This window comes from Harpegnathos saltator, unplaced genomic scaffold, assembly GCF_003227715.2.
Source record: "Harpegnathos saltator strain DR-91 unplaced genomic scaffold, Hsal_v8.6 scaffold224, whole genome shotgun sequence".
In the NCBI taxonomy this organism is placed as follows: domain Eukaryota; kingdom Metazoa; phylum Arthropoda; class Insecta; order Hymenoptera; family Formicidae; genus Harpegnathos; species Harpegnathos saltator.
This window is the reverse complement of record NW_020230011.1, coordinates 688,603-714,152: the sequence shown is the minus strand read 5'-3', so window position 1 is coordinate 714,152 and position 25,550 is coordinate 688,603. Positions and strand designations below refer to the sequence as shown.

Here is a 25,550-nt window from a genome sequence, read left to right as displayed (position 1 = left end):
TCTTTGAAAGACATGTTCTTCGGTTAATCTGGAATCGAATTTTTCTTAATCGAAGCGCCGATAATTTTCCGATTACAAGCGATTGAAAAGAGGAGCTTCTCATGAGCCCGAAAGAAAATGTTCTTTCACTAGTTTCAGGTGGGGTGCGCTTTAATAAAATTTCAACTCGAGTTCGAAACTGAACAATTGGTATTTTTGTTAAAAGAGAATTTTTCAAACATGTTAGGGAGGGGCGGGGAGACATCTTGTACAATTAAATGAGACATTAGTCTTGGAGGAAAGTATGCGAGAGACACGTTGAGAGAGAGAGAGAGAGAGAGAGAGAGAGAGAGAAACGCCCTAATTTCGCCCAGGTAATTTTGAAGCAATTAATCTAACCGACACATACGGGCCGAAATATATTCGTGAGTGAGAGATTGAGAGAGCGACAGGACACACGAGGGTTGATAAAAGCGACGGCTGCTGGGACTGTCGGGGACAATGGCGAGGGACCAACGTGCCGTGGGATAAATCTCGTCGCTCTTTACGTACGGGGGGGGTATATTTGTGCGTTCATTTGCGCCGACGCCACCGAGTCGAATGTCGCGCAGGCTAGGGGAGTGAGGCGGTCACCAAGTGGGAGGAAGAGAGAGAGAGAGAGAGAGAGAGAGAGAGAGAGAGAGAGAGAGAGAGAGAAAGAGCGCGCGAGGGAGGATGAAGCAGAACCCTACAACAGGGGTTAGCTCTACTGTGGGGGTAAACACGAATTTGAAAATTTTCTCTGAGGTCCCCTCGCGTCGTGCAAACGACACCCGCCGTTCATTAGCGCCCCATGTCGTCCGAAACCTAATCTACACTCGTACAGCCAGCGTACCATGCGTACGCATGCACACGCATGAGATCGATGGATCGCGCGTGAAAGCGGCGGATATACGGCGACGACCGTGGGGGAGGGGGGGGGGGGTGTTCTCGCTCGCTATTTGCCCGACAAACTCGAACAACTCGCATAAATTTGCGCGATCAGTTTTTGGGTCGTCGCCAGGCTCGCCCCGGATATCGCGATCGGTTCGCTTCTCGCCCTTCTCTCCATCAAACCCAATTTGTAACGAAGCACATTGCCGTGCGATCCTTGATTTCGTGTCTAATGGCGTTAAACGTAATTTTTTCTTTTCAATCGATCCTTGAACCGAACGGCATTTTGCAAACATCGCCATTAAGGATCTTTCCCTCATCTTCTTCGTCAGGCATTTTCGAAAATACATCGCCATAACCTGTCAAAGTATTAAAGTGGGATCGCTCTCGCTCTATCGACCACACAGCAACTCTGTGGAATTCCCGTCTCTCGCTATCAGATTAAAATGGCACGTGTCACAGGGATTATCATGTCTGCGCATTTTGCATTTCGCTCTCTCTCTCTCTCCCTCCCTCTGTCTGTTATAAGTAACAACCACGCGCTTCGGAAATGTGTGCCGATAATTTGGCGCATGTCAGTGCACGTTTGCAACTATAGAATAGCATCATCTGAGTTAGCGGCGTTATTACTTCGCAAACAGTGCCATAACTCCCCGGCTGAGCCCTGCTCTCTGGCTCGTCTCAGACCCCGGGTAACTACGAAGTTCTATGCACTATGTTTAGATATCACGTCATCGTGCAGTCATACTAGGAATATGTAATTACGCTGAATCATGCGCCCTGAAAACACTGGCCGACGTTAACCTCCGAAATAATCTTCATTGAGCATCGCGAGACGTCCCAGCGAGAACGGCCGTTCTATCTATATTCATTCGCGATGCAGTCAGAAAAGGAATAGTGAGAAAGAGAGGGAGAGAGCACAATAATAACACTATAAAAGGCAAGCTTTGAATGAACGTCGTGTTTCAGAATGAATTGTGTCGCGATCGCGTAAATCTCTTCATTATTCGCATTTGCGTTCGCGATACGTTTATCGCTGTTATTACGTCGGATGAATGCATGAATTTTCGTTTCCAACGCGCTCCAACGCGCCATGCGGAAAAGCATGGAGGAGCCGCGGAAGAGGATGTCGCTCTCGCGCGACGCGGAGTAATTCAGGCAGGTTATTAAAGTATCCTGAGACATTTCGACACAGGTCCTTCGCGGTAAGCCGGCCCTCCGGCGACTCCGGCGACTCCATTTGCATATCTGTGTTTGCTAGATGCGCGCAGTCAAAACGCAGTCCGTGAAATTTCGCTCGCGAATTCCGTGGAGCCGCGCCGAGTCCTCAGCATGCGGGACACTTTGACGTTAAAACCTCGAGGAGTCCTCCGCGCAGTCGCTTATCGAAGGCGCAGCTCGTTTTCTCGTACGGCTCTCTCGTCCGATTTAATTGACGCGGTCTATCACGTTGCGCGCGCGAGCGCTCGTGTTTGCGTCGAGCCAATAAAACTGGCGCGGCCGTTTGTCCAAAAACGCCCTGATAAAGTTAACTGCGACACTGAGCTCCGTTGGACACGGCCATCGCGCACCGACCCTTCCGTGCAAACGCTCGTGACGATTTTCATTAGCGCGGCGCATCACAGTGCCGTAACTAACCCTTGATATCAAGGGCTCTCCTCGTGACCGAGGGAAAAAGGGAATGGGAGCCGGGGGAGGGGATTGTAAAGAGGAGAAAAAATAAAGGCGAGGGGAAAAAGGAAAGCGGGGAGCGGAAGAAATTGCGAGAAAAACAGTGGGAGAGAACGAACGCTAAAGGAAACTAAGAGAGCGAGGAGGAAGAAGGGGTGTCATTTGGATCCTTAAGGAGCGCAAATAATTTTCTCCGTCGAAATCGTCTCGTCGATAAATTGCTTGTGTTCTTCGTAAAACATCTTAACCGAAATTTCATATCTCTTTTAACGAAACAGAAGCACCCCTCTCTCTCTCTCTCTCTCTCTCTCTCTATGCTTCCAATTTCTATCTTGTCGGTCATTGACCGAAGTGAAGGCCAAAACTTCGCTCAAGTTCGTCGTTAGGCCAGCTAACTCAATAAACGCAAATTACGGTAGTGCTGCCACGTCACATGTGAAAATAGCAGTTGGACCCGCGTAGGTCTTCACACAGGAGAGAGCACGGAACTCGTTGGCCGTCGTGTACTATTCAATTGGCGGTTTTGCGCGAGGATTCGGCTTAGGATAAGTTTAAACTACTCGCGCGCACGTACGTATGACTTGCGTTCAATCGCCCGATGTTTGTCGGACGATCTACCCCGTAACGCTCGCTCATTAGTTTCCCCCCCGAGTCGTACGGCTAATTGAGCTTTTCTGCGCTGCGCCCTTCCTCACCTTAATCGGGAGGATGTTGGTTAATTGGCTTTCAAACTCGCGGAAAAAGACCTTCGTGGTGAATTCACTTTTACCGCGAGTGCTACGGCTAGTCGGAGAAATACAAGAGTACAAGGTGGATTATTATTATTATATTAATTATTCCTTACTCGCGCGGTAGAAATTCGTTGTCGCGACTGCTAAATCTCTGCGACGATCGTTTCCGCGTGTCTATCGTTAGAGCCGCCGAATCCGAAATCGCGAAAATTACGTCGGCCCTTCAATTCCGCGGAAAGTGACACTCGATGGGCGGTAAAAAGGCCGAGTGACGAACGCGCCGACGGTTTATCAAATTTCCAATTTGACGCGTTATCGTCGGACTGACTGCTTTCGTCGAGAAAGAAATTTCATCGAGGGGGGTCTCGCCTCTGCGCGCGCGAGAGCGCATCGAGCGCATTTCGATCGCGGCCGGCGCGGCGCGGCGCGGCGCGGCGGCGCGGGCGGCGGGGCGCCTCGTTCCTCCCGTAACACGGACCGACGATCCATCATCGGGCGGCTTTAATTTTGAGCTGTCATTGCGTCGTAATACCGTTCCGCTAAGACGCGGCAAGGCGCGCACAGCTCAGTTTTGAATCAGTCGATCGTACATAGGGCGACTATGCGGCACCTGCGCGTCTGCATTATCAGCCTTCACTCCCGCGCGCCATGTAATGCTCACCGTCAGATAATGGCAGTCGGCTTTTGAAGTGTTACTACTTACAGAATGACGTTGTAACTCCGCGGACGAAGGCGCAGATGCTCACCACCCTCGCGTCCCTTCTATCTGTTTTCCCACCTCTCTCTCTCTCTCTCTCTCTCTCTCTCTTATTCTCTGGCTCCCCCCTTCCCCCGTCTCTCTGCTCGCCGCTCTATACATCGTTCCGAGGATCACCTCGTCATTCATTCATGCCGGCAGAGAGAACAGCACGGGACACCGTTGTATATACAGGCGACTCGGTTCGTCGCGTCGGGGTGAAATACCCACAGTAACCGTTGTTCGTGAGCGACCCGGTGTAAATTAATTCTGTAAACTTTCCGCGCCGTCGCCGTATCCGCGCCATCGGACTTACAGCATTACGCGCCGCACCGTAAATATGTATTATGTAAATTATTAATTACCGATGCGCGTGCGCGTACCGTATCCCGAAGAGAGGTGCAGCGGTGTTTCGTACGTTCTGCCACAGTTCCAGTTTCTCTCTCTCCCTCTCTCTCTCTCTCTTTCTCTCTCTCTCTCTCTCTCTCTCTCTCTCTCTGTCTCTCTCTGTCTCTCTCTCTCTCTCTTATGCGCGTGCAAGTAGTCTTACGACTAACAAATCATAATTGAAACCCGCACGAGCGCGGCAAGGTAGACGGCTGGGTCCCGGAGGTGTTGAACAGCAAACAAGATGCTACTGTTACGTTGAATAAGCATACGTCTATAGTTAATCTCCAACTTGGCTGTTTATCGTGATTATTTATTCGCGAAGAAGCGTTATATTTCGCAGCTGCGGAGAGGTGTCGCTCACACACACACACACACACACAGGGCTGGAGAGTTTAATTCATTTTCTATGTTAATAGCGTCGCGCGAACTAAGAGAACTTCCAGCCGTCTTGGAAACTCCAGCGCGGGATCCAATTATCGAGACGCGTTTAATGCTCGATATGAAAACGTCGCGATAGATAAGGACGCTCGTTCCACGTCGGGGAAAATCCCGCTACCTTCCGTTCCCTCCCGTTAGCCCGAGGCCAAACTGACCGACGCGACGGGGCGATTCTTTTCCTTTTCCCCTTTATCCTCGCTCGTTGGACTCGTCCTTTTGAGCCCGCTCTGATCCGAAACGACGGAGCCGGCCGCGTCGCCGCCGCTGTTAAATCGTCGCTTCGATCCTCGGCCGATGAGAGACAGAGAGAGAGAGAGAGAGAGAGAGAGAGAGACCTCGGAGAGACCTCGAGCGGCGTCGCTTCGGCAAAGGGCCGAACGCGTTTCCGGAAGCGCTCTCTAATTTTACGTTGCGGCGAGCGGCGTGACGCTCGTAAATCTGCGGTTACTGAGGTCCGCTGGTGACGCTGCAGCGTCTACTATTTCTCTCCGAATTACCCCGCACGCGCGCCGCCGCCAGCAGCAGCAGCAGCAGCAGCAGCAGCTAGTCGCGCTATCGCGCTCTGCCAACAAACAATATCTATCCTCGCGAGAGTCACGGACGCATCGTGCGCCGCACCCACGCACGCACGCACGTGCGCACGAGTGCGACGAGTGGGTGACGCGCGCGCGCTGCGCCGCGGCCGACCGCGCCGCGCGTCGCTGTAATTTCGCGGCTCCACCACTTTCCGTTTGTCCGACGCGCTACGACCCGATGTACCCGTTGACTCTCTGTATTTCGGTTTATGACGACCGAGACATATTGGCTTAGCAGCCGGTAGCTAGCGACGGTGCGTTGGAACGGAAGGACGGTGTCCAATTAAATAAGGTTAAACTACTGGATACGACGGCTAAACTGCTTGCTGCTAAACTTGCTTATTTTCGCGCAAAATAAGCGGAGAAACGATCAGATCCGCGCTGGGAACGATAAAATACTCGCTCGTATCCTCGTACTTTCTTTCTTCGCTCGAATAACCGGAGATAACAGAGGAATACTTTACATTCTGACAGAGTTTGTCGATGGTGCGTGAGGCAAATGGCACGACAAATCGTTGGTGCGCTGAAAAGCCAATCACGCGCCGTGATATACGCGCGCGTCTCGCTAGTTTTATTTTTATAAGAAATATTAACCCGTTATACGACATTTTCATATATATATATATATGTGTGTGTGTGTGCACTCGTTTTTTCTTTCATCTTTTTATAACTCGTATATACAAGACACGTGAGGGATATTACCGTAACAAAGTAATACGCTGGTATAGCGCGAGAATGCGTTCTCACGCATGCATGCGTTGTATGCTGACGTGAAAGGGTCGATAAACCTCGTCTCTTAGAGCTCTCGATTATCGCTCGTCGCAATGAATGCCGCCGAGCTACTAGCACCGCCGATACACCGTTGGCAATGGCGAATGCATAATTACGCACTGCAGCAACAATGACAGCAACGTTACCTTAGTACAACAATGCTCGTAACTGTGCCAACACATTGGCGAAATAATTGAACGCTTAAATTGATTAGGATTACCGCGATATATGCTCGTAATGTGTGATAATGGCCGATGAAGACGATGGCGTTGCGCGACGTCGGTGCGCGAGTGCGTAATTATTTCACGTACTTATCGCGCGCATGATGTTTATAACAAACGAGGGGAGACGCGAGTTGCGCGTCTCGCGCGTGCCATTCGTTATCGAATACCTTTTATCTCTCACGCATGCGAAGGGGATTAATGTCGATTTTATCGTAACGCGCATATAGTCATTGTGCATCGCGATAATGTCAATGGCGGCGGCGATGCCGGCCCTCCTTGTGTGATATTAGAAGTCCGGTAACGGTATGTTAGATACCTCTGGAATAAATATCGCCGAACGTTGCTTTCGATTATGTATTCCTATTAATTATTAACGAAGAGTCATTAATGCTTATGAAATATCCGATTGCATTACTAATTGCGCATTAATTATTCCATGTAAATACGAGCGACCGTTGCGCAAATTTACACACCGCCAGAATCGGTAATATCGAATTCGGCGCGAGGAATCCCGAATAACTTTCTCTTATTTTTCAGTCTGATTATTCTTTCTCTGTCGAAAACATGACAATTTTATCGCGAGTCGATGGCCGTTGTCGCAGCTTTCATTCGGAAGCGCAGTACGACTGGTGGTTTCGTCGAGCCATCGTCGGCTGATTCATCGAGTGGATCATCGAGTCTTCGCGTAGCTCTCGCATTAACGATCGTCTTTTGCGCGAAGGACTCGCGCCCCAATTTTGCCCCACGTTATCAACAGTCGTCGTCGTGGCTTCAATTCGGACGGCGCGTCGCGTCGCGGTCGCCTTCTGCAGCGATCGATTCGACAGTCGCCGCGCCGCGTCCGATCGCGAGCTTCGCCAACATCGGAGGCTATGATAGCGCGCAACCAGTAATTCACGGATTCACCCCGCGCTCCGGGCCTTTTTGCGTGTATCCACCAAGTGAAGGGGCCAACGCAAGGCGGAACGTGTTCCGCGCTATCCCGCAGAGAGAAGCGCAACACCGCAAAGCCACTCCTATATCACCTCGCGGTTTCGGTCGGAGCGCGTAACAGAGACAGAGGAGAGATAGACAGAGACGGACAGATAGACAGAGGAGAGAAGGAGGAGGAGAAACGCGAATGTGTATCACTTGCGCGCGAATAATGCAGCGACGAGAAATGGTGATAAGAGCGTTTTGCGGCTAAAGAGGCTGCACTGATGAACTTTCCTTAAAACGCATTAGCGAAATGCCGTACAAAAGGCGCCGGCGAAGGAAATCCGTGCCCATTTGTGCTCTTTGTTGAACTGCTCGACATCATTTTCAGTCTGATAATTTCTGTATATGAATTTATGTGCACTCGTGTGTGTGTGTGTGTGTGTGTGTGTCGCGTGTATAGCTTCTCAATATACGAATATACTTTCTATCATCGACTGTTAAAAATACACAGTTAATATTTACCCCGAGAGAGAGCTGACTTGCTCGTTATGAGCGAGTGTTAAATTAAACCGATATATTTTTCACCGTCACGGCAGATATATGTATTATAACTGCGGACGAAGACATCCGTTCTCAATTCAAGTCTCATTAAATATTCGCGATTCGTCAAATTGAATATAAATATATTTTTAATCACACTATATGATGTATACTTGCGGCGGGGCGGGTTACGGTCCGCCTGCGATCCCTCGCCCGGCGAAATCCCGACGAATTATAAACACACCGTTATTTTCATAAATATATTCCTCGCTTTTATTTTTTTCCTCGACGATTGCAATTAGTCGCAGTCGTTAGCATAACAACAAGCTCCCCCCTGCTACCGATGCATCGATTGTTCCGCGGCTCCCATTAATCGGATCTGCGAGACATAAAATCTGTTGGTACCAGTGGGAGAAGGGGCCGGGGGAGGCCCGGGGTTGGCCCGCGGTAATTAGCGGCGGTGGCCGGCGCTGTAATTTAATAATTGTCGCTAATTTTACATCGTTTACTTGCCGGGAGGGAGAGAGGCAGGCAGCCGGCGGGCGAGAGTACAGACGCGGGTGTTGGAGTTCGGCGTTTGTATCGGATGGAGGCTACTTTTCGTAACTACCACCGTTGGTTAGTACGTCGATGGTTAGAGAAGCGTGACAAATTGCAGCGCGGCACGGCTGACCGAAACAGCCGACGGTGGCGGAGAGGAGGGCGGCCGACGAATTTCGGGAAATTGGAAACTGGAAAACCGATCCGCCGGGAATTTCCAGATTGACACGCGCGTGCTGCCAGACCACCATGTATAAATTCGCCGGGGCTCATAATTAAATAACAACGTTAAAGCCCGCGCGTCGCGCCGACACGCGCCTGTCCGTAATTCTTTGGGCTCGCTCGCGTGGCAACAATTTGCCGACTTTCTTTCCAGCGCGAGCGCACGCACGAGATATTGCAGCGATATAATTTAACGTGCATTTTTACGGTCTCCTCTTCTGCTTTCTCTTTCTTCCCCCTTCTCCTCTCTTTTTCCTCTCTTTCTCCTGTCTTCTTCTTTGCGCGACGTGCGCAATTTGAAACGTTTGCTTCTCTTTCTTCTTTCGGGATTTCTTTTCTCTCTCTCTCTCTCTCTCTCTCTCTCTCTCTCTCTCTCTCTCTCTCTCTCTCCGCCTCTCCGCCCTTTGGACGTCTTTGCGAAGGATAACAAAATGAAATGATAACAACAGCGCGTCGAGAGATCTCTCGATCGCGCATCGTGCTGCATACAATATGAATAAATTATCTGCAATTAATTGCCGCCGTTGGATTACCGTCGTCTGCCCGTCTGTCACCGAGAATGCATCCGAGAGTTTTACCTACGCCGTTTCCTTGTCCATAATGTAGCTTTCCATTACGCGTCGGGATAATTAGAGTAATTTAATAAATCCCCGACTCCACATCATGGGGAATTACTGAAATATCAGTATCGCAACCGTTGCCTCGCGCTGCCGCGATCGTCTCGCGATCGGGCAACGGCGAGCTGCGACGATCTAATAAATGTCGCGGAAATTTCCCCGTGTCATTTTTTTAATTTTTTTTTTATAACGTCTGTACGGGAGTTGTTGCCGGCGGATCGCTCTCATTAAACAGTTTATGCCGTCCATCTGCCATTTCGCTTCATCTCGCTACCTCTCTCTTTTTCTTTCTTCCTCTGTCGGTCCGGAACGCGCGTGATAATCTTATGGACGGCTGATGCTCCAGTTTATTATGCAGTCTTTCAGTTACGAGTTAGAGCAATTAGTATAATTTAATAAATGCGCATCTCTCGACGCTCGCTGCGAATGCCATGAAGTTTGCAGCCTGCGAGATTGCCCCGGTAACCTCTTTTTTCTCTTGCGCCTCTTCACGCCGCGTTTGATATCCGTGATATCGTCTTTCATCCCTTTTCTTCACGCCTTCGACGGTTTGTGCAATCTCTAGGCTCATTCTAGACTCAGCGCGCGTGTTACGCCGACCTGGCTAATTATTTTTCTCTTTCCCGGAAAACAAGCGCGTCGATGCGGAACAATACGAAATAACGGCTATAAGCGGTGAGATTATCCCTGAATGTTCATATCGGGTTTTCTACACGTCATTCGTCGAAGCGATTATCGCGTTACCGCTATAATCACATTTGCAAGGTGTCGACTCATCGATAACGCCCGCTAATAAATTATTAGCGGCGCTTATCAGAACCGCAACGATTTGCGAATCGCAATCTGTCGAGCGCGCGCGGCTCTGTATGTGCGCGCGATTGACTAACGAAAAATCCATTATCGTGTCTCGCGGCGGCCGGTGACATTTAATAACGATCTAACGTGAACGGGGGGCGGGGGGAGGGGGGAGGCGACGAATCATGATACAATTGACGCGCCTTATTAATCGCGGCCGGGATTATCGGACGGAGCAAAAATCACAACGCGACAGCTCCGGCCGAGAGAATAGGACACAGCGCGAGCGTGAACGAAAAGATCGTTCATTCTCGTCTAGACATTAAAATATCCCGCTCGCCTTTCGCTACATCATTCTTATCGACGCGGGCATCGCGGCTTATCTATCCGCACCGGGTATTTAATAAGCGAATATTTAACGATATATACGCTGAATATCTAATGAAATAATAAATTCCTGGGCGACACTAGCATTCTCACCCTCCCCGCTATTCGCCCTTCCGCCGACCACGGGCGCTTCATTATGCTGCGGATTAATACGACGCGATCGCCGAAAGTTGCAACTGCGACGTTATCTGCATGTACGTGTATACACACGTATACACATCACCGATTAATGTAACGGATATATTACAGGAGGGGGTGGCGGCGGTAGCGCGCCTCGCTACACTTTATTTAATAGATGCGATTATATCGGCGGCCAATTTTAATGCCGGTATTAAATCACACGTATCAGACGGATCTACGAATACATCCTCCCTCCTTCTCTTCCTCCGCCACCACCGCCACCGTCACCATCACCACCACTACCACCACCACCACCACCGTCACCATCCCAACGCTACCGCCGCCGCCTCCAGGCCGGGTGGGATATCGCGACGCGTTATTATCGTAAATCCGCTTCAGGATCGTTTTGTCGAGATCACAATGGTGAATTTTGTAAGCGGGTCGACGGGTTATTGAATCAAAATTGTAATTTCCAATAACACTTTGCCAGCGATCGCGATGCCGCGGGGATGATCCCGAGCTAAGCTCGATAATGCGGTCTGAAACTCGATTTCCGCGGTTATTGATACCGAAATCGCCGCTTAGAATTTTAAACTTTCGCGTATCCCGGCGATCTCTACCGCCACGCGTCGATATATACGCATAGATTAGCGGTATATTGTCGGATTTGGAACTTTTACGAGCGAAATACGGCACAGGTTGATTTCCTCCTCTTTCTTCTCCTCCCCTCCCCGTCGTCCCTCTACCATCCCTTTATCACCCTCTCTCTTCATTTTTGACGGGGAGACGAAAGAATAGCGGGTAGCCACTCCTCCCTTCGTCGTGTTACGTGCGATAATCTGCACCAGTGGCTTATGAAAGCTTTTAGTTTACGCGAAAGTACGGATTAGGCTGTAACTTCGTCTCCGGAGTTCGTCAGACTTTACAAAGTTTCGCTGTCGCATGACTCAGGGAATAGCTATTAATGAAGTTAAACAAAACGAAGGTAAAAATTTACTTAGGAACTCATTCAACATTAATCCCCGGAGGTTTTCGCGAGAGCTGCGAGTCAAAGGGTGGATGTGTAATCGCGAACGGCTCGTGGCAGGCTGACGAGATTGTGCGTTTGGTGCGAGTGTGACCGTCGGCAAGTAACACGCAATTCTCTTCTCCCCTCCCTCTTTTGTGAATCATGAAACGTAGCTAACCACGATTCATTCACCGCCAAAATAGGCAGAAAGCAGTGCGCTCAGTTCTATTTTCGGTCTGAACGTAAACGAAGAGAGAGAGAGAGAGAGAGAGAGAGAGAGAGAGAGAGAGAGAGAGAGGAGAGCAGAGAAGGAGGACACTTTCATCCCGCGACACGGATTAAATCATAAATAACGTATGTCGGATTGTTCCGACACACGTGGTATTTTTGCGTCGTTCTTCGCGACTTCAGCCGCGAGCTCTCGAAAAGCGGTCGCAATGCATTCATCGCGCTCGTTTATCACTGTCCCTCGCGGATTTCAAGCGGCGAGAGTCATCGACAACGCGCGCGCAGCCTACGTTCTCTCGCCGACAATAAGTACCCTGCGGCGAGCCCGCGGGAAGGTTACTTGTTTTTTCATCGCCGACGTTTAACAATACAACGCGTCCCCGTGTCTTGCATCGGACATGGCCGCGCCTCTCTCTCTCTCTCTCTCTCTCTCTCTCTCTCTCTCTCTCTCTCTCTCTCTCTCTCTACGGCGACGGTCGCCGTAAAAAGCCCGCCGCTCTGCACGAGCTGCAATTGCGATTCCGTCGGCTTTGAAGTCAAGTTGTTGCAGCTGTTGCGCGGAGCGTCCACCTCGCGCGAGCCGATGAAACGAACCTAAATTCCGCAAAGTCCATAAATTTTTGCTTCGTTAGAACGGCTCGCGTTCGACGTACAGATACACGCGCGACCGAACGCGGTATATTTCACGCGCGCACATGCCGGACGCGTGAGCAGAAAGTCGGGCGGAAAGAGTGATTCGCGGGAAACAATGTTGATATGGAAATGTCAAAGTTCCGACGATTTCCGAAATGCATCGTACGCTCGTGTGCGCGCGCGCGCATGTTGCAACGATTTTCCGAATAGCTTCCCGTTTAACAAGCGCGCGAAACATTTCGAGCCGAGTTCGCTGCGCCACGCGAGAGCGCACGACAGAATTTATTAGATTTCTCTTTCGCTTCATTTCTGCATCTTTCTACCTGGATATGGCGAAGGAGGAGAAGAGGAAGGGGAGTATAATCTATAGGGCTTTACTCACCCATAATTCCCCAAGACAAATGTCGACTTCTTTCTTAACCGAAATCGGCGATTTTATTTACTCCATATATTTTAGCAGTCGCACAGTTCCGCTAGAGAGTCCAACGCGCGATACCATTACCGATTATTGATTTCGTATAAATCGCGCGCGACCGTCGCGCTTTCGCGGCACCACGCGGCCTCTCTCTCTCTCTCTTTTCGCCTTATTCCGATGCTAACGGAATGCTTCGGAAACGGGGTCGAAAGTATTCTGCACAATTCGCAGGTATCGCTGCTTGTGTACGGATATGATACTTTCCGAACTGCACGGCGGCGTATATAGCTTCGTCCGCCGAAACGAAAGTTTATCCTAAGTACGCGACGCGACTTCTTTCCTAAAGTACGCGAGAAGTGCCCGCGGCCATGCGAAAACGCGGCCGTTGAAAATAAATCTTTACGGTCGAGAAGACTTACAACGTGTGTCACCAGTTATAAATTCTTGCGTTTCCGTCAGAGTTGGGAACAGTTGAACGAAGGAAGGTAACTCTCCATCGGTCGATCTCCCTTTCTCTTCTCCCTTCCTCTTCTCCCTTCCTCTCTCTCTCTCTTTCTCTCTCTCTCTCTCTCTCTCTCTCTCTCTCTCTCTCCGTCTCTCTTTATCGCTGATTGCGCACGAACGCAGAAAACGAAACTCGAGCGCGTCGCTTTCTGGAGTAGCGGATCGCATTCGGTTTGCTCTCAAAATATTATTTTGAATCGAACATTGGAGATTTACTTTTATCTTTCTCTTTGCGTGTTCTGTTAATGAATTAGCGAATCTTTCTTTCGCGGACTCTAATCGATCGACTTTTCCTGCCGGAAAAGATGTGAGACTACTTTTCGCGCCTCTCTCCGATACCTTCGTCTTTTAAATTAAAATATTTCCGACTCTTAAAAGTTAACTTGAGTTTAGTTTCAAGCTAAATTTTCATGTAATATCTCCACCTTTTCAGCGCCTGAGGAAATTCTGTAAACTTGGAAGCGTCATAAATTACGCGCCTTCTTCCCTCGCCTCCTTCTCTCTCTCTCCCTCTCTCTCTCTCTCCCTCTTTATCTTGCGAATTCCGTCGTTATCGCGTTACGATCAGCAGACGCGCTCGATATGTATTGCGTCTGTTTCTCGCGCGATGTAATAAGTCGCACATGCCGCATACGGAATATTGCGCGTTCGCGTACATTCGCGACGCGGTCGCGAGGAGAAAAATAATCACGGCCCTGCTGGCGCCTGGCTTCGAAGGGCGAAACACGTAGCCGGTACTTTGGAAGGTGCACCACCCTTCGGTGTTTGCCCCGCCGCGCCGGCTGCGTGCTCGGAATTTTCGTCCGCGGTACACACGCCGATGTGTATTCCAGCATTTTTTCCCTAACCGAAATCCAATTCCCGTGTGTTCTCGAGACGAGAACGGCGCGGCGCGTTGAAAGCGGGATTGCTTGCGCGCACAGTTGCCCGCTTCGATGAACAACAGGCGATGAAAATATTTTTTCCCCGCGCGAAATCTCGACGAACGAGCCGCGACCCGACACGATTTTCACCGCCATCACCGACCGCAAACTTCATTTTGCCTAGCTCCGTGTGTAGAGTCAGCAGCGGTATAAAAATGATCTGGCAAGCTGCGAGAGAGTGACGAGTCGCGAGCAGCTTCCTCGAAATATCCCCGCGGAATAGATCCGGAGATTGACAACGGACAATCCGCCGCAACGTCCGCAAATACCGGCGAACTGCGCACTTCGATAAGAGCGCGCGTCGTGAGTTCAGGAATCGCACGACGCAGACGAGCACGGAGCCGGGACGATATAATAGCGTGCCTCTCGATACGCGATCGCGGATTCCGTAGGCTACGTAGGGCGCGCGCACACCCACACTTGCGTGCGCTCCGTCTTCGCGGCGCGGCGGTTCCTTATCGCGCAGTTCGGGGCGTTGACGTTGATACGGCGGGGGCGGGGGGGGGGGCTTCGAGGGGCTTCTCCCCCGCTGCCACTGCGCGCCGCTGCCGCGGCGGCCCCTATTGCCTCGGCTTAATCTGTTTAATCTACCTAATCCGCTCCATGCCGATTCCGCTCGCCGGCGCGAGTATAGCCCTTTATCTGCGCTCGACGATAGTAATTCATGCGTTAGCGGCGGTAACCAGCCCCCGGAGCACGATCACGAGTTTCCCGGGGGAAGATTTAGATGCTCTCCGCGACTCTGGGAGTGGCATTTTTCAGCGCGCCAATTTGCATACATCGTGTTCGACGCGCGCGCGTGCGCGCGCGAGCGAGCGTTCGCTGATACTCGAGCTGATCGAGCCGATCGGTCGAAGCGCTCGAGCGAAAATCACGAGCGTTGAAGAGGAATCCCCGCGCTCCCCCCCCCCACGATTCCCTCTCTGTTCGTCGCTTTCCGTTCTTTCGACTGACATTCCGTTCGAGAGGTAGCAGTGGACGCGCGCGAGTCAGTTCGAATTCGAATGACTTTTCACTCGTGCTCAGAGTGAATTTCTCGCCGAGACTCGAGGGCGAGGCACTTTTACTGGGGATTGAAGGGCGAATCTGCGATGTGCTGCACCGTCGCAGGGACAAATTCGCTCTGGCCGAGTGAAACACTCGCTCGCACCGATTAAGAATCCACTCGAGCTCGAGTTAAGCGCCCACCCTTGTGCGATTCCGCGAGTGGCAGTATTTTCGAGTTAACTTGCGCGCGCGTTTTCAGGCTGAGACCCTTCTCCGGGAAATTTATCGAGAATCTCACGAAAGTACAGTATCGTCGAGGGCGCGTTAGACAATCGTGCTGCACCGTCGCGCGTATTACCGCATCAGCTCGATAATCGCTCCGCGCGACGATGCGCGCGGAGAGCTGGCGGTTAATCGAGCCTTCGGTACACGAAGACGCGCGCGCCCTCGCGCTCACCTCATTCGATTGTCGATGTTTAAATTCGATTCATTTCAGCCCGTGGTGGCAGCGAGTTTTCGGCTCGATTTGGCTAATTCGCCTCACACGATGACACTCAGCCCGCCGCCATAGACCTCAATTTATCCATACCCATAGCTAGTAACTCGGCTCCAATATATGCAAACGCGCGCGAGCGCGTCCGCCAGCCTCAAGAGACACTAATTATCCCCACGTGGGCAACCATACTCGAGAATAATTAACACTTCGCGCGCATTAGCCGCCCGCGTAAAATTACCATTGCGTGCACGCGCGCGCGCGAGCGCGACGCCAACATTAACAATTGATAATCGGCCACAATAAATATTAGCCATCCGCAAATGTTGGCCGGCCGCCATCGCCGGGATCGCGCGGATAGTCTATGTTTAAGAAGTAAATATTGTCCGCAACAGGGAGACCGTTCCGATGGAACGGAAAGTACCTCCGGATGATTCAATTTATCGCCGGTAATTACAGATTCATTAGTTCTCTCGCAACTTGCAATCTTCAACCGCGAAGGAACCTACAAATCCGCCGCGTTAAAATTAGTGCTGTCACTACACACAACGCTGTCGCGGCGTGCGGGAGCTTCGCGGAGCTCGGAAAAGTCGTGGATCCAACGTGGAACAAACAATTAAACATACCTTTGATGTATTCAACAAGTGGTGAGGGCAACCGCGTTACCGAAAATAAATTTGCGGCCACGGGATCGCTTTGAAAATATTTCCTCTGCATTATTCAGTAGTTTTTCGCAACTACCAACTGCCCCTCCCCCTCGAAATATCTCGCTGGAGGAGACGATATCAATACGGTATAATTATAAACGCGATATTGTCCGTGATGTTTATCACCGCTCATTGTTCGCACACATATCGAATCTCGATCTTCGAGGATTGCATAATGGAGGCCGCGAGGAGGTTCCGCACGATCGAGCGATACAAACACGATTAATTGCGTATGTCCCCTTTCCTTCGTCCCGCAGCTACCGTGAGAGAGAGAGAGAGAGAGAGGAGGAGAGAGAGAGAGAGAGAGAGAGAGAGAGAGAGAGAGAGAGAGAGAGAGAGAGGTACGCGCGTATTATCTGAGGATGGTACTTGCGCGAATTTTTACGGAATTAATCTTAAGTCGCGATTTTATTTCGCTCGGCGAGTGCAACTGGGTCAGCGAGCGGACGAGCGCTTCCCGGGCAAATTTGGGATTAAATCTGTTTATACTGTTACCTTTTAATTAAATTTCCCTTTCCCGCCCTAATAATTTCCTCCTTGCTATTTAAGAACTAAACAACCCCGCAGCACCCCGCCGCAGATTTAATTTTCGGAACGTGCCTTCCGCAGCGAAATAAATTTCGGCACTCTGAGCGCGCGTCCTCGTTTATTTCAAGAGTTAAAGTTGTTACAGTGCTAGCTGCCTATTGACGGATTTTCTGGATTATTCTCGGTTCTATAGCGCAACGTAGCAACGCGTGATGCGATTTTTCTCCGCAAATGCACGCTTCGCGGACGGAGACCAGAGACCGGGGGCTTTTCGGCGGTTTATCATTCAGCTCTCTCGCGCGCGCGCCTTGAACGCGCAATCTCGTACTCTCGAGACGGTACGCACAATTTACATTCGTTAATTTTCTTTCGCACAGCACGAGCCGTGTGCATTCGTTAATTCAGGACTCAAGCAGCCAAATGGCGTGAACAAACGTCCGCGATCCCGCCGTGGCGGACACTCCGGGGCGATAATGGCCACGTTGTTGTACGAAATGGGCATTACATTAGGCGGTCTGATTTTCAGTTTAATGGAGTTCCGGAAGCGTGAAGTTTAATGGAAACGGCGGGGTCGCGAGCGCAGTTGCGAGCAACTCTCCTTCTCGATGGGGCTGCAACTGCCTCTTGATAGCTGCTCGTGAAAACGCGCCGCGCGGGAAATAGAGTGCGATGCGTATTATGTTGATCAGCGTGCAAATTTATTTCGAATGCCCGCGAAAAGCGACTGACACACACACACACACACACGCGCGCGCGCGATTTCGGAATCTCGGATAGAATGCGAAATAGCGGATAGAACGCGATCGCCGCGTTTGAAATGATTCAGGCAACACGTCAAAATTATACATTTTTTATGTTCGCGATTAACAAACAACCGATAATTGATAATGAAGATCGCTCGAATGGAGATCGATATCTCTCGAGGGATCTTTGCCGATCCGAAATACGCGTCGCAGCTTACTCCTCTTTTTCTCTTGATTCCGCCTCCTCATTTGCGCGGATAATTGACAAATCAGCCGGGAGTCATCGACAGGCGCGAATTACGCAAACATAAGCGGGCAAGTTCGAGGGGGCAGGTGGGCTGGCGAGAAAATGGCGAGGGCACGAGCTGTGCGAGAGGGTACATCGGATTAGCGACAAAAGTTTGGTAATTAAGTGGTAAGTGAGGTCGAATGAAGAGAGAAGGGGTGACGGGAGTGGGTAGGTGGAGGAATTTAGTAGGCGAACCGTCCCTTTGCCCTGTGGGAAAGCGGAAGCGAAGGTGACACGAGTCAAAGAGAGATCGGAGGCAAAGAGGCGGATGATGAGGGGCCGCTGGGAAAAGGGGCCGGGTGAGGGGAAGGGAAAGGAGACACGAGATGGACCGTAGGCAGAGATAATTAGCGAGTTAATACGACTCGTTGCCTCTTGAACTTCATTACCGTGAGCGTCATCCCGCTCATCCGGAGCTGAATCTTGAGAGACGCGCGTCGTCCGAATCTCCGATCGATTAAAATATTCACGCTCGGACGACTCTGCGACTCGCGAGCGTCGCCGGCAGAGCGCGACGTCGCGTTTCAATTATTTATGAACATTACTTGAAAAATTGTGCCATTGAAATTCTCTCTCTCCCCCTCTCTCTCTCTCTCTCTCTCTCTCTCTGTCTCTGTCTCTCCGTCTCCTTTCTCTTTTTCGGCACTGATTACTCGGGATTTCGCAGACCGCTCCAACAGTAAGTGACCATGTCGAAGAATTACAAGGACTTTACGTGTTCTCTCACGTATGAAAGGCGCGCGGGAACTTCGGCTCATTCGCTCGGGATGATTTTCATCGTAACGTTAATGCCGAACGCTCGACAAGGGAGGGTATCGGACGACAGAACTGGGTTAGAGACACCAGTTTGGCAATGAGCTAGAAGATACTTCGGACGAAAGAGGATAGCTTCGGCGTGTTTGCGGGAACGCGAGGCGGAGGAGAAGCTGTGCGAAGCTGTTCGCACAGCTTCAGAAAACAAATATTTACGTTGAGCCCGGGCGCGCCCTTCTTGCGCGCTGGAAACGTATTTAATACTCTGAGAGAGGAAGAAGGTGCATGCGCAACCTGACGAGGACGAGAAACAACCGTGCGATCTCATCTCCAAGCGGGGGGCGGTACGGGGGGAGGGAGAGAACCCTACCTGTCGCGGGATATCAAGGAGCGCGACGTTGATACGAATTTTCCAACAGATACGCGAAGCGCTTTATCGACTCGCTCGTTCCGCTTTATAAAGATGATCGTAGGTCGTGTAATTTTCAATATGAAATTCTGCGCCGGACATTTGCGCGAAATGCAGAGCGCAATAAAGCGAGTCCGTTCGCAAATTATCGGATCCGTATTATCGCGAGAGTCGAGTCTCGTATAAGGAGAATTAAAAGATTGTTTAAACAGCCAATGCATTTAATCAGCTTTGCGCTGATACCTGATATTGCCAGGACATTCATTACGCGGGATATCAATACCGGGGGAATAAATTAATGTGAAACGCTATTATCGGAGGGCGGATGTTCTTTTAATGGGCGTCGCGCGCAGCTATTTTACAATGCGAGGAAAAGCTCTCGTGAAATCGAGACGGTTAAATGCATAAAAGAGCGTGATAATAGCGAGGCCATCAATAAGTACTGCGATATAAATTGTGTTTTTCGACGTGTTTCACGTGATGAGATAGAGAGAGAAAAGCAGACAAAGGTCACCTTGTGAAAATAATATCATCTCGCGCGAAACGCACCGAAATATTCTATTTTTATGATTCCGCACAGAGAAGAATTTTCAATTTGACGTTACGTTAAAATAACTATACGTGAAGAGGGGGGGAGGGGGAGAGAGAGAGAGAGAGAGAGAGAGAGAGAGAGGGAGAGAGAGAGAGAGAGAGAGATCGGTCTCGGTTGTATGAAAATTCTCTCGTTTCAACGACTTAAATTGATCTCGCACGCGCGACGCGATTAATTAACGCGAAAAAAGACTCGTCGCGTTAATACCGCAGGTCGTCGCCGCCGCGCCGTACGGATACGTACCTTGGTGAATGTGAGGGTGGCTATCGGCGGCAGACGAGGTAGATTCGGATAATAGAAGCTTCCCGCGGGATGTGCCGGATATCGGGATGTGATCCTGTAAGCGATTCCTTGGGGCTGCGTCGGCCAGTTGGCAGCCGTGAATGTGAAGCCGTTATCCGTGCCCCCATCCAGCGGGTCGAGCTGTTGAAAAAGGAATAGCGGAAGGCGGGCTTAAGCGTCGGCGTTTTCCGTGCATTTGCGGATTTTAGCAAGATGACAGGGGCTCGGGCGCGCTCGCGACTCACCGGGATAAATGCATAAATTATATCTCGCGGCCGCGGGGGGAGGTGGGGGGGGGGGCGATGCGCGTCTCCGGCTCGCTCTCTCGCAATCGTGCGGCGATTGTGGCGATTGTCGGCGGGGATGCGCAGTTGATTTCAATAACTTTGCTCTCGCGAATATACTCCCGGAGGAATAACGTTTTCCGAAGGTAATCGGGGACGAGTGGCAACTCGCGTATTCATTTTGATCGTCGTCGAACTCGCCCAGTGCGCGGAACTCGTCATCATTTTGTACAGCGTCGTTTTGGGGCGAATTGCCATCGCGAATCGTACGGATCGAGTCGAGGTGACCTTCGGTGCGCGCGACTCCGGAATGAATCCTTTTTTTACACACGATCGATATTTCAAGATTTTACCCGAGTTTACCCGAGTTGCGCACACCGTCATCCTGTGATAATTAAAAACCGGTAAGACGAGACGACTCCACGTGCGCAATCTCGCGAGAATAAAAGAATAAGAGGGCGGAGAGGAAAAACGGCGCTGCGTCGTTTCGCGCGCGAAACGTCTGTTTGAATTCGCCACTTTTCACGAGATGGAGCAGTCGCGCCAGGAAAAGGCGGAGGATTTTCGATCGCAGATAACGCAGTTATCAGTCTCTCACGCGCGTCGTTGTCAAACGTAATTACCTCCACGGTAACGGTATCGACCCAATTGCCCTCGACGCACAGTTGGAAGGAATCCACGCCTACGAACCAATCGGGGCTGGGATTGATGCGCGCCATAATGCTTATCAGGGTGTGATTGCCGTCCAAAAAGGCCCGGGTGACGCTCGTGCCCTCGCCCTGAGGAATCGGTGGGCCCGTGAAAGAGTGCAGGCTGTTGGGCGAGTCGCCGTCGGTGTCGAGTCCGTCGGCTCTGCCGGTCTCCACGTACAGTCTGGCGCCGGTGGACAGCCTCTCGCCCAATCTATACAGGGTGTAAGTCGAGTCGTGCGTTCGACCTGCAACATACAATAAGCGCGACCGGTCACACTCGAGCGGTTATTCTTGCGCCCGTGAGTTTCCTTTGTCGCAGGACTCGCGCAAATGTGTCCGTTTCCGCATTACGCCAAATGTCGTCAAATATGTATGCGCGATAAGCGCGTGCGAGTTTCTTTTGCAATTTATATGTACACGAGGGGTATTCAAAAAGAGAATCCGGAAAGAGTGGTTGTTATTCGTAAACAGAATGTACTACATTTGTAATTAATCGATACGAGCGTAAACCTGTTTTATCAGACGTAATTTTATTCGCAACAGTGCTGCGCGATAATTACGTGCGGTGTCAGTTTAAAATTAGCCTTGTATCTGCGAATATCGATTCGGTTAACCTTAAATTGCGCGCTAACATTAAATTCTTAGTTCAATTGGGTTGGAAGAAACTTGATATTATTGAGGCTGTCACAGATGTTTATAAGATGTAAGAATGCACCGAAGAAAAGCATTCTTTATGAATGAATTAATCGTTTTAATGAGGGTCGAGAGAACATCAAAGACGACGGTCGCGGTCGCGGAAACTGCGCCAACTTGAATTTCTGAAGAAAATATCCATGCTATGGATGCTGTAGCGAAAAGTGATAACTGAATAACAGTGTGGAATAATAGCTCAGACTTTAGGCATATCCCGTAAAATCAGGATATATGAAGAATAAAGCGCTCGATTTAATTTGCTGCAATCTTTTTATTGAAATCTCTGGGAACTTTTTGAACGCCCTACGTATATCTTTTTTCTTTTATAATATTGATAATATCATATTTATAATATTTATAATTGCAATTGGGTACGTTAAAATAATGATGAAACACATTCGCGGCGCGTCGAAATGTTTCACGGTTTAGGGGCGTGAGAATTGTCCGAGGTATTTAAAATGCGTCCTAATTGTCGGCGGATATATTCCCGCGCGTAACAACCGCGATGCTGACGTTTAACGAAATCACATCCCGATTACCGTGAAGCGACGTTATACATTACACGTATTTTACATGAATATTTCATCGGGCCCGAATCGCTCGAGGCGGCGCGCAGCGCTTGTAATCGTCGCGTTACGAAACGAGACGATTACAGCGGCATTGCGTAATTCGTTATCCGAGCGGTGGAACAGCGACCGTGTCGCGATGCAAATGCGTTTAACGATCAATTAATCTTTCGGAATAGTCCGATCTCTCGGAAAACACTTCGCCGCGTTGGCGCCGCGTCGTCGTCGTCGTCGTCGTCGTCGTCCGGTCTTAGTTGCGGGGCCGCGCTAAATAGCCCGCGTTTAAGGCGTTCGTTAACGATGATTCGCTCCTTTTGTAATCGCGAGCAGCCGCGGACGACGCGGAAGCCGCTTTCGAGATAGCCGAATTAATGCCGAGAGTACTGAATTTATAGTCAATTAATGCACCGCCTGAGACTCGTTGTCCGCCACTCCGGAAATAATGTGCCATCCACTTGCTCATTCTCCCTCACACACACACACACACACACAGCATACACACAAACGCGTCACGCGCCGGACCCAGCACACATCTCGCGCAATCCTGAAAAATCTCTCGGACGATCTTCTCCGACACGCCTCGCTCCCGCCGCGTCTCGTCGGTTTCACCCCGGGCCGGCATTCATCGTCACGCACGATTTAACGATCGATCGACTCTGGGAATAAACGGCCGCCCGCGCCTCTGAAAAACCGACGTCACTGCCGGGACGGGATTGCGGCCGGTATTGTGCGCTATACGCGCAGCTCTCTCACTGCACACGTTCGCTCTTCTTGCTTCTGGGCCCCGTTTTAGTTCGCCAAGCTGTTTCGCGGCGTTTTTACAACCGCGATGTCAACAAAACAACCGCGCGCAATTAGACGTCACGCGTCTCGAAGCTGGAGGAATCCTCGGGGGCTCGCGCGCGAAAGACGTATCTCTCAAACCGGGCGAACGGTTTCAACTTCCAATTACTCATCTGGGTCGATTGATTTTTATCGCAGATTTATCGCGCTATTTTCAACACGGCTAATTTTTCGTTGTACACTCGCGACTCGCTGTTTGTTGACTCTCGAAGTTTCTCAAAGTAGAAGACGGCAGTGTTTGTGTTCCAGGAGATAGCGATAATATCGCAATTTCTCTCGAAATTGCAGGAGAATATTTCGTTCAAACTTGGAGCGCATTCTGAGCCACCATATGAGTGAATGTTTTATTACGAAATGTTTTATTATCGGAACGTATATACACGCCTATAGCACAGTTGAATGGTTCAACCAATCGTAGACTACCCCTACAGGTAGTTAAAATTTACGCTGGGTTTAATACAAGATCGTAAAAAATTAAATTATAAAAAAGTGTCTCTGAATATCTGAAAAATGTCGTTAGTCTCTTCTTATACCGTTGTTAGACTACGATTAAACTCGTTTCGCACCTCGTATAAGGGCGTTGTTATCTAGCGTTCTCTTTGCCCAGAATACAATCGCAGAATTTGTCGAGGAATAACGATCCCGGAGGACGTTTGCGCAAACCTCCCGAAAAATTGGACGCGCATCGAGCAGCCGCGTTTTTAACGCGTCGGCCGAAACATCACGCGCTGCGGTTTCCTGTCTCATTCCCGCGAACAAATCCAAGACACAGCTTTCAAAGGGATCCGGATAGTTGCCGTGCCGGCAGTGCGCTGCTGCGCTCTGACTCGAGTTCGAAGGAGACGTAATTAGTTACGAAATTAGTGAAAACCGCGAGGGATATGGACTGCGTGCATCGGCAAACTTTACGTAAAGTCCGAACCGAGCTGCTTCGTCACACGAACGGAAAACCGAGATTTCCGCCCGACCGCGTCTGTTGTTCCCTCGTAAAGATCAGAAAAGGAGACAGAGAGAGAGAGAGAGAGAGAGAGAGAGAGAGAGAGAGAGAGCTCCAGGGAAGGGAAGAAAATCCACGTGTTTATTGCTTACAAAATTCGCGGTGGTAAATTTATTCCATTTTCTTCTCATTACGGCAATTCGCTTTTGACGTGAGTCAGGAGTTTTACATTATGCCCGAGAGAACAAAATATATTCTTTCTTTGGATTCTCGTCGGCGCACTCCCTTCATTTGTAGTTGAACCTCAGTTAATCCGTCTTTGTAGCGCGTCGTCGTGCTAATCCGGCAAACTCGGCCAAAATATTACATTGCCTCGCTTGCGCGAAGGCTAAGCTGAAAAAGCCATTAAGGGCCGACTCGTGCGGCTTAAATTGGCCTCGTTAATTAGATTAATTAATATCGACCCGGGCCGTTCTCGCAGCCGCTCTCCAATCTGATCCCTGTCTGTCTTGCGGCGTCTTTCCGTCCGTCTTCCCCTTTCGTTCCATCCCTCCGCCCTCCCTCGTTCCCCCATCGCCCGGCCAGACGGAATTTATGAATGAATATTATCCCGTGGCCCTTTGAAGCTCCATCTGTTTCTAACCGGTCGGTAATTTCATCAGGACTTAAATAGACGTTGATTCCATCCCGCAAATTACATTCGCAAACAATGGCGTTTTATTAATTCCGCTCGTTATCGGCAAAGTTGCCCCTTTTCAGTGGGCGCCCCGTCTTTTGCGTGACTCTGTATTAATGACTACTATTCACCGGGAAAAAATCTTCAAAAGTCCGTGCTTTTTATATTCTGCGGCGGGTTGCGGAAATAAAAATAATAATCCTGCAGGTAAGACAAGAGAGACAGAGAGAGGGAGAGAGAGAGAGAGAGAGAGAGAGAGAGAGAGAAAGGAAGAAAGAGAGAGAGAGAGAGGGGGGGGACGGAGACACGGTGAGGTAGATGTAAAATATCGGATCCCGTCGTTTTCGGGTAAAATTTGAAACAATGGCGCCGGCCAGACGTTGGCTTCAATTTGAATTTATCTATTTTTCTTAGACACATAGATAAAATATGCACACATTTACACACGCATACACACACGCACATCCAAGTTGCGAAAAATAAATCCGACGTCTACGCCGAACAACGTGGTTGAAATCAATAAATTCTATCTTCGTGGTCGATCGGATGTTTTATAAATCTTGCTGACGGTTTTCTCCGCACATGCGAGAGAGAGTTCAGTTCGTCGCGGTCCGAAATGCTTCTGCCGAGAAATGTTTTTCCTCGAGAGTCGCTCGATAAGAATTCAACCGGTGGGGGATATTTATGTGGAAACATAAATGGCGTATTTCTGTCGTCGATGCAAACACGCTGCTTCGCACGAGTGTTTTCTCGTGCTGGAATAAATAAGAAATTCGGTCGATCAACCTGCCGCCCCTG

General features: G+C 50.1%; 1 protein-coding gene across 2 annotated transcripts in view; it reads right to left on the bottom strand.

Moving 5' to 3' along the window:
* Positions 1–25,550, bottom strand: part of LOC105188951 (spondin-2) — a 211,683-nt gene that overhangs the window by 29,552 nt on the left and 156,581 nt on the right. For both annotated transcript variants that reach the window (XM_011150691.3, XM_011150692.3), the window contains exons 3-4: positions 20,969–21,282; positions 20,023–20,202 (exon numbers count right to left, since the gene is read on the bottom strand). In XM_011150691.3, the coding sequence (XP_011148993.1) occupies positions 20,023–20,202; positions 20,969–21,282 (494 nt within the window). The remainder of the gene's footprint in view (positions 1–20,022; positions 20,203–20,968; positions 21,283–25,550) is intronic.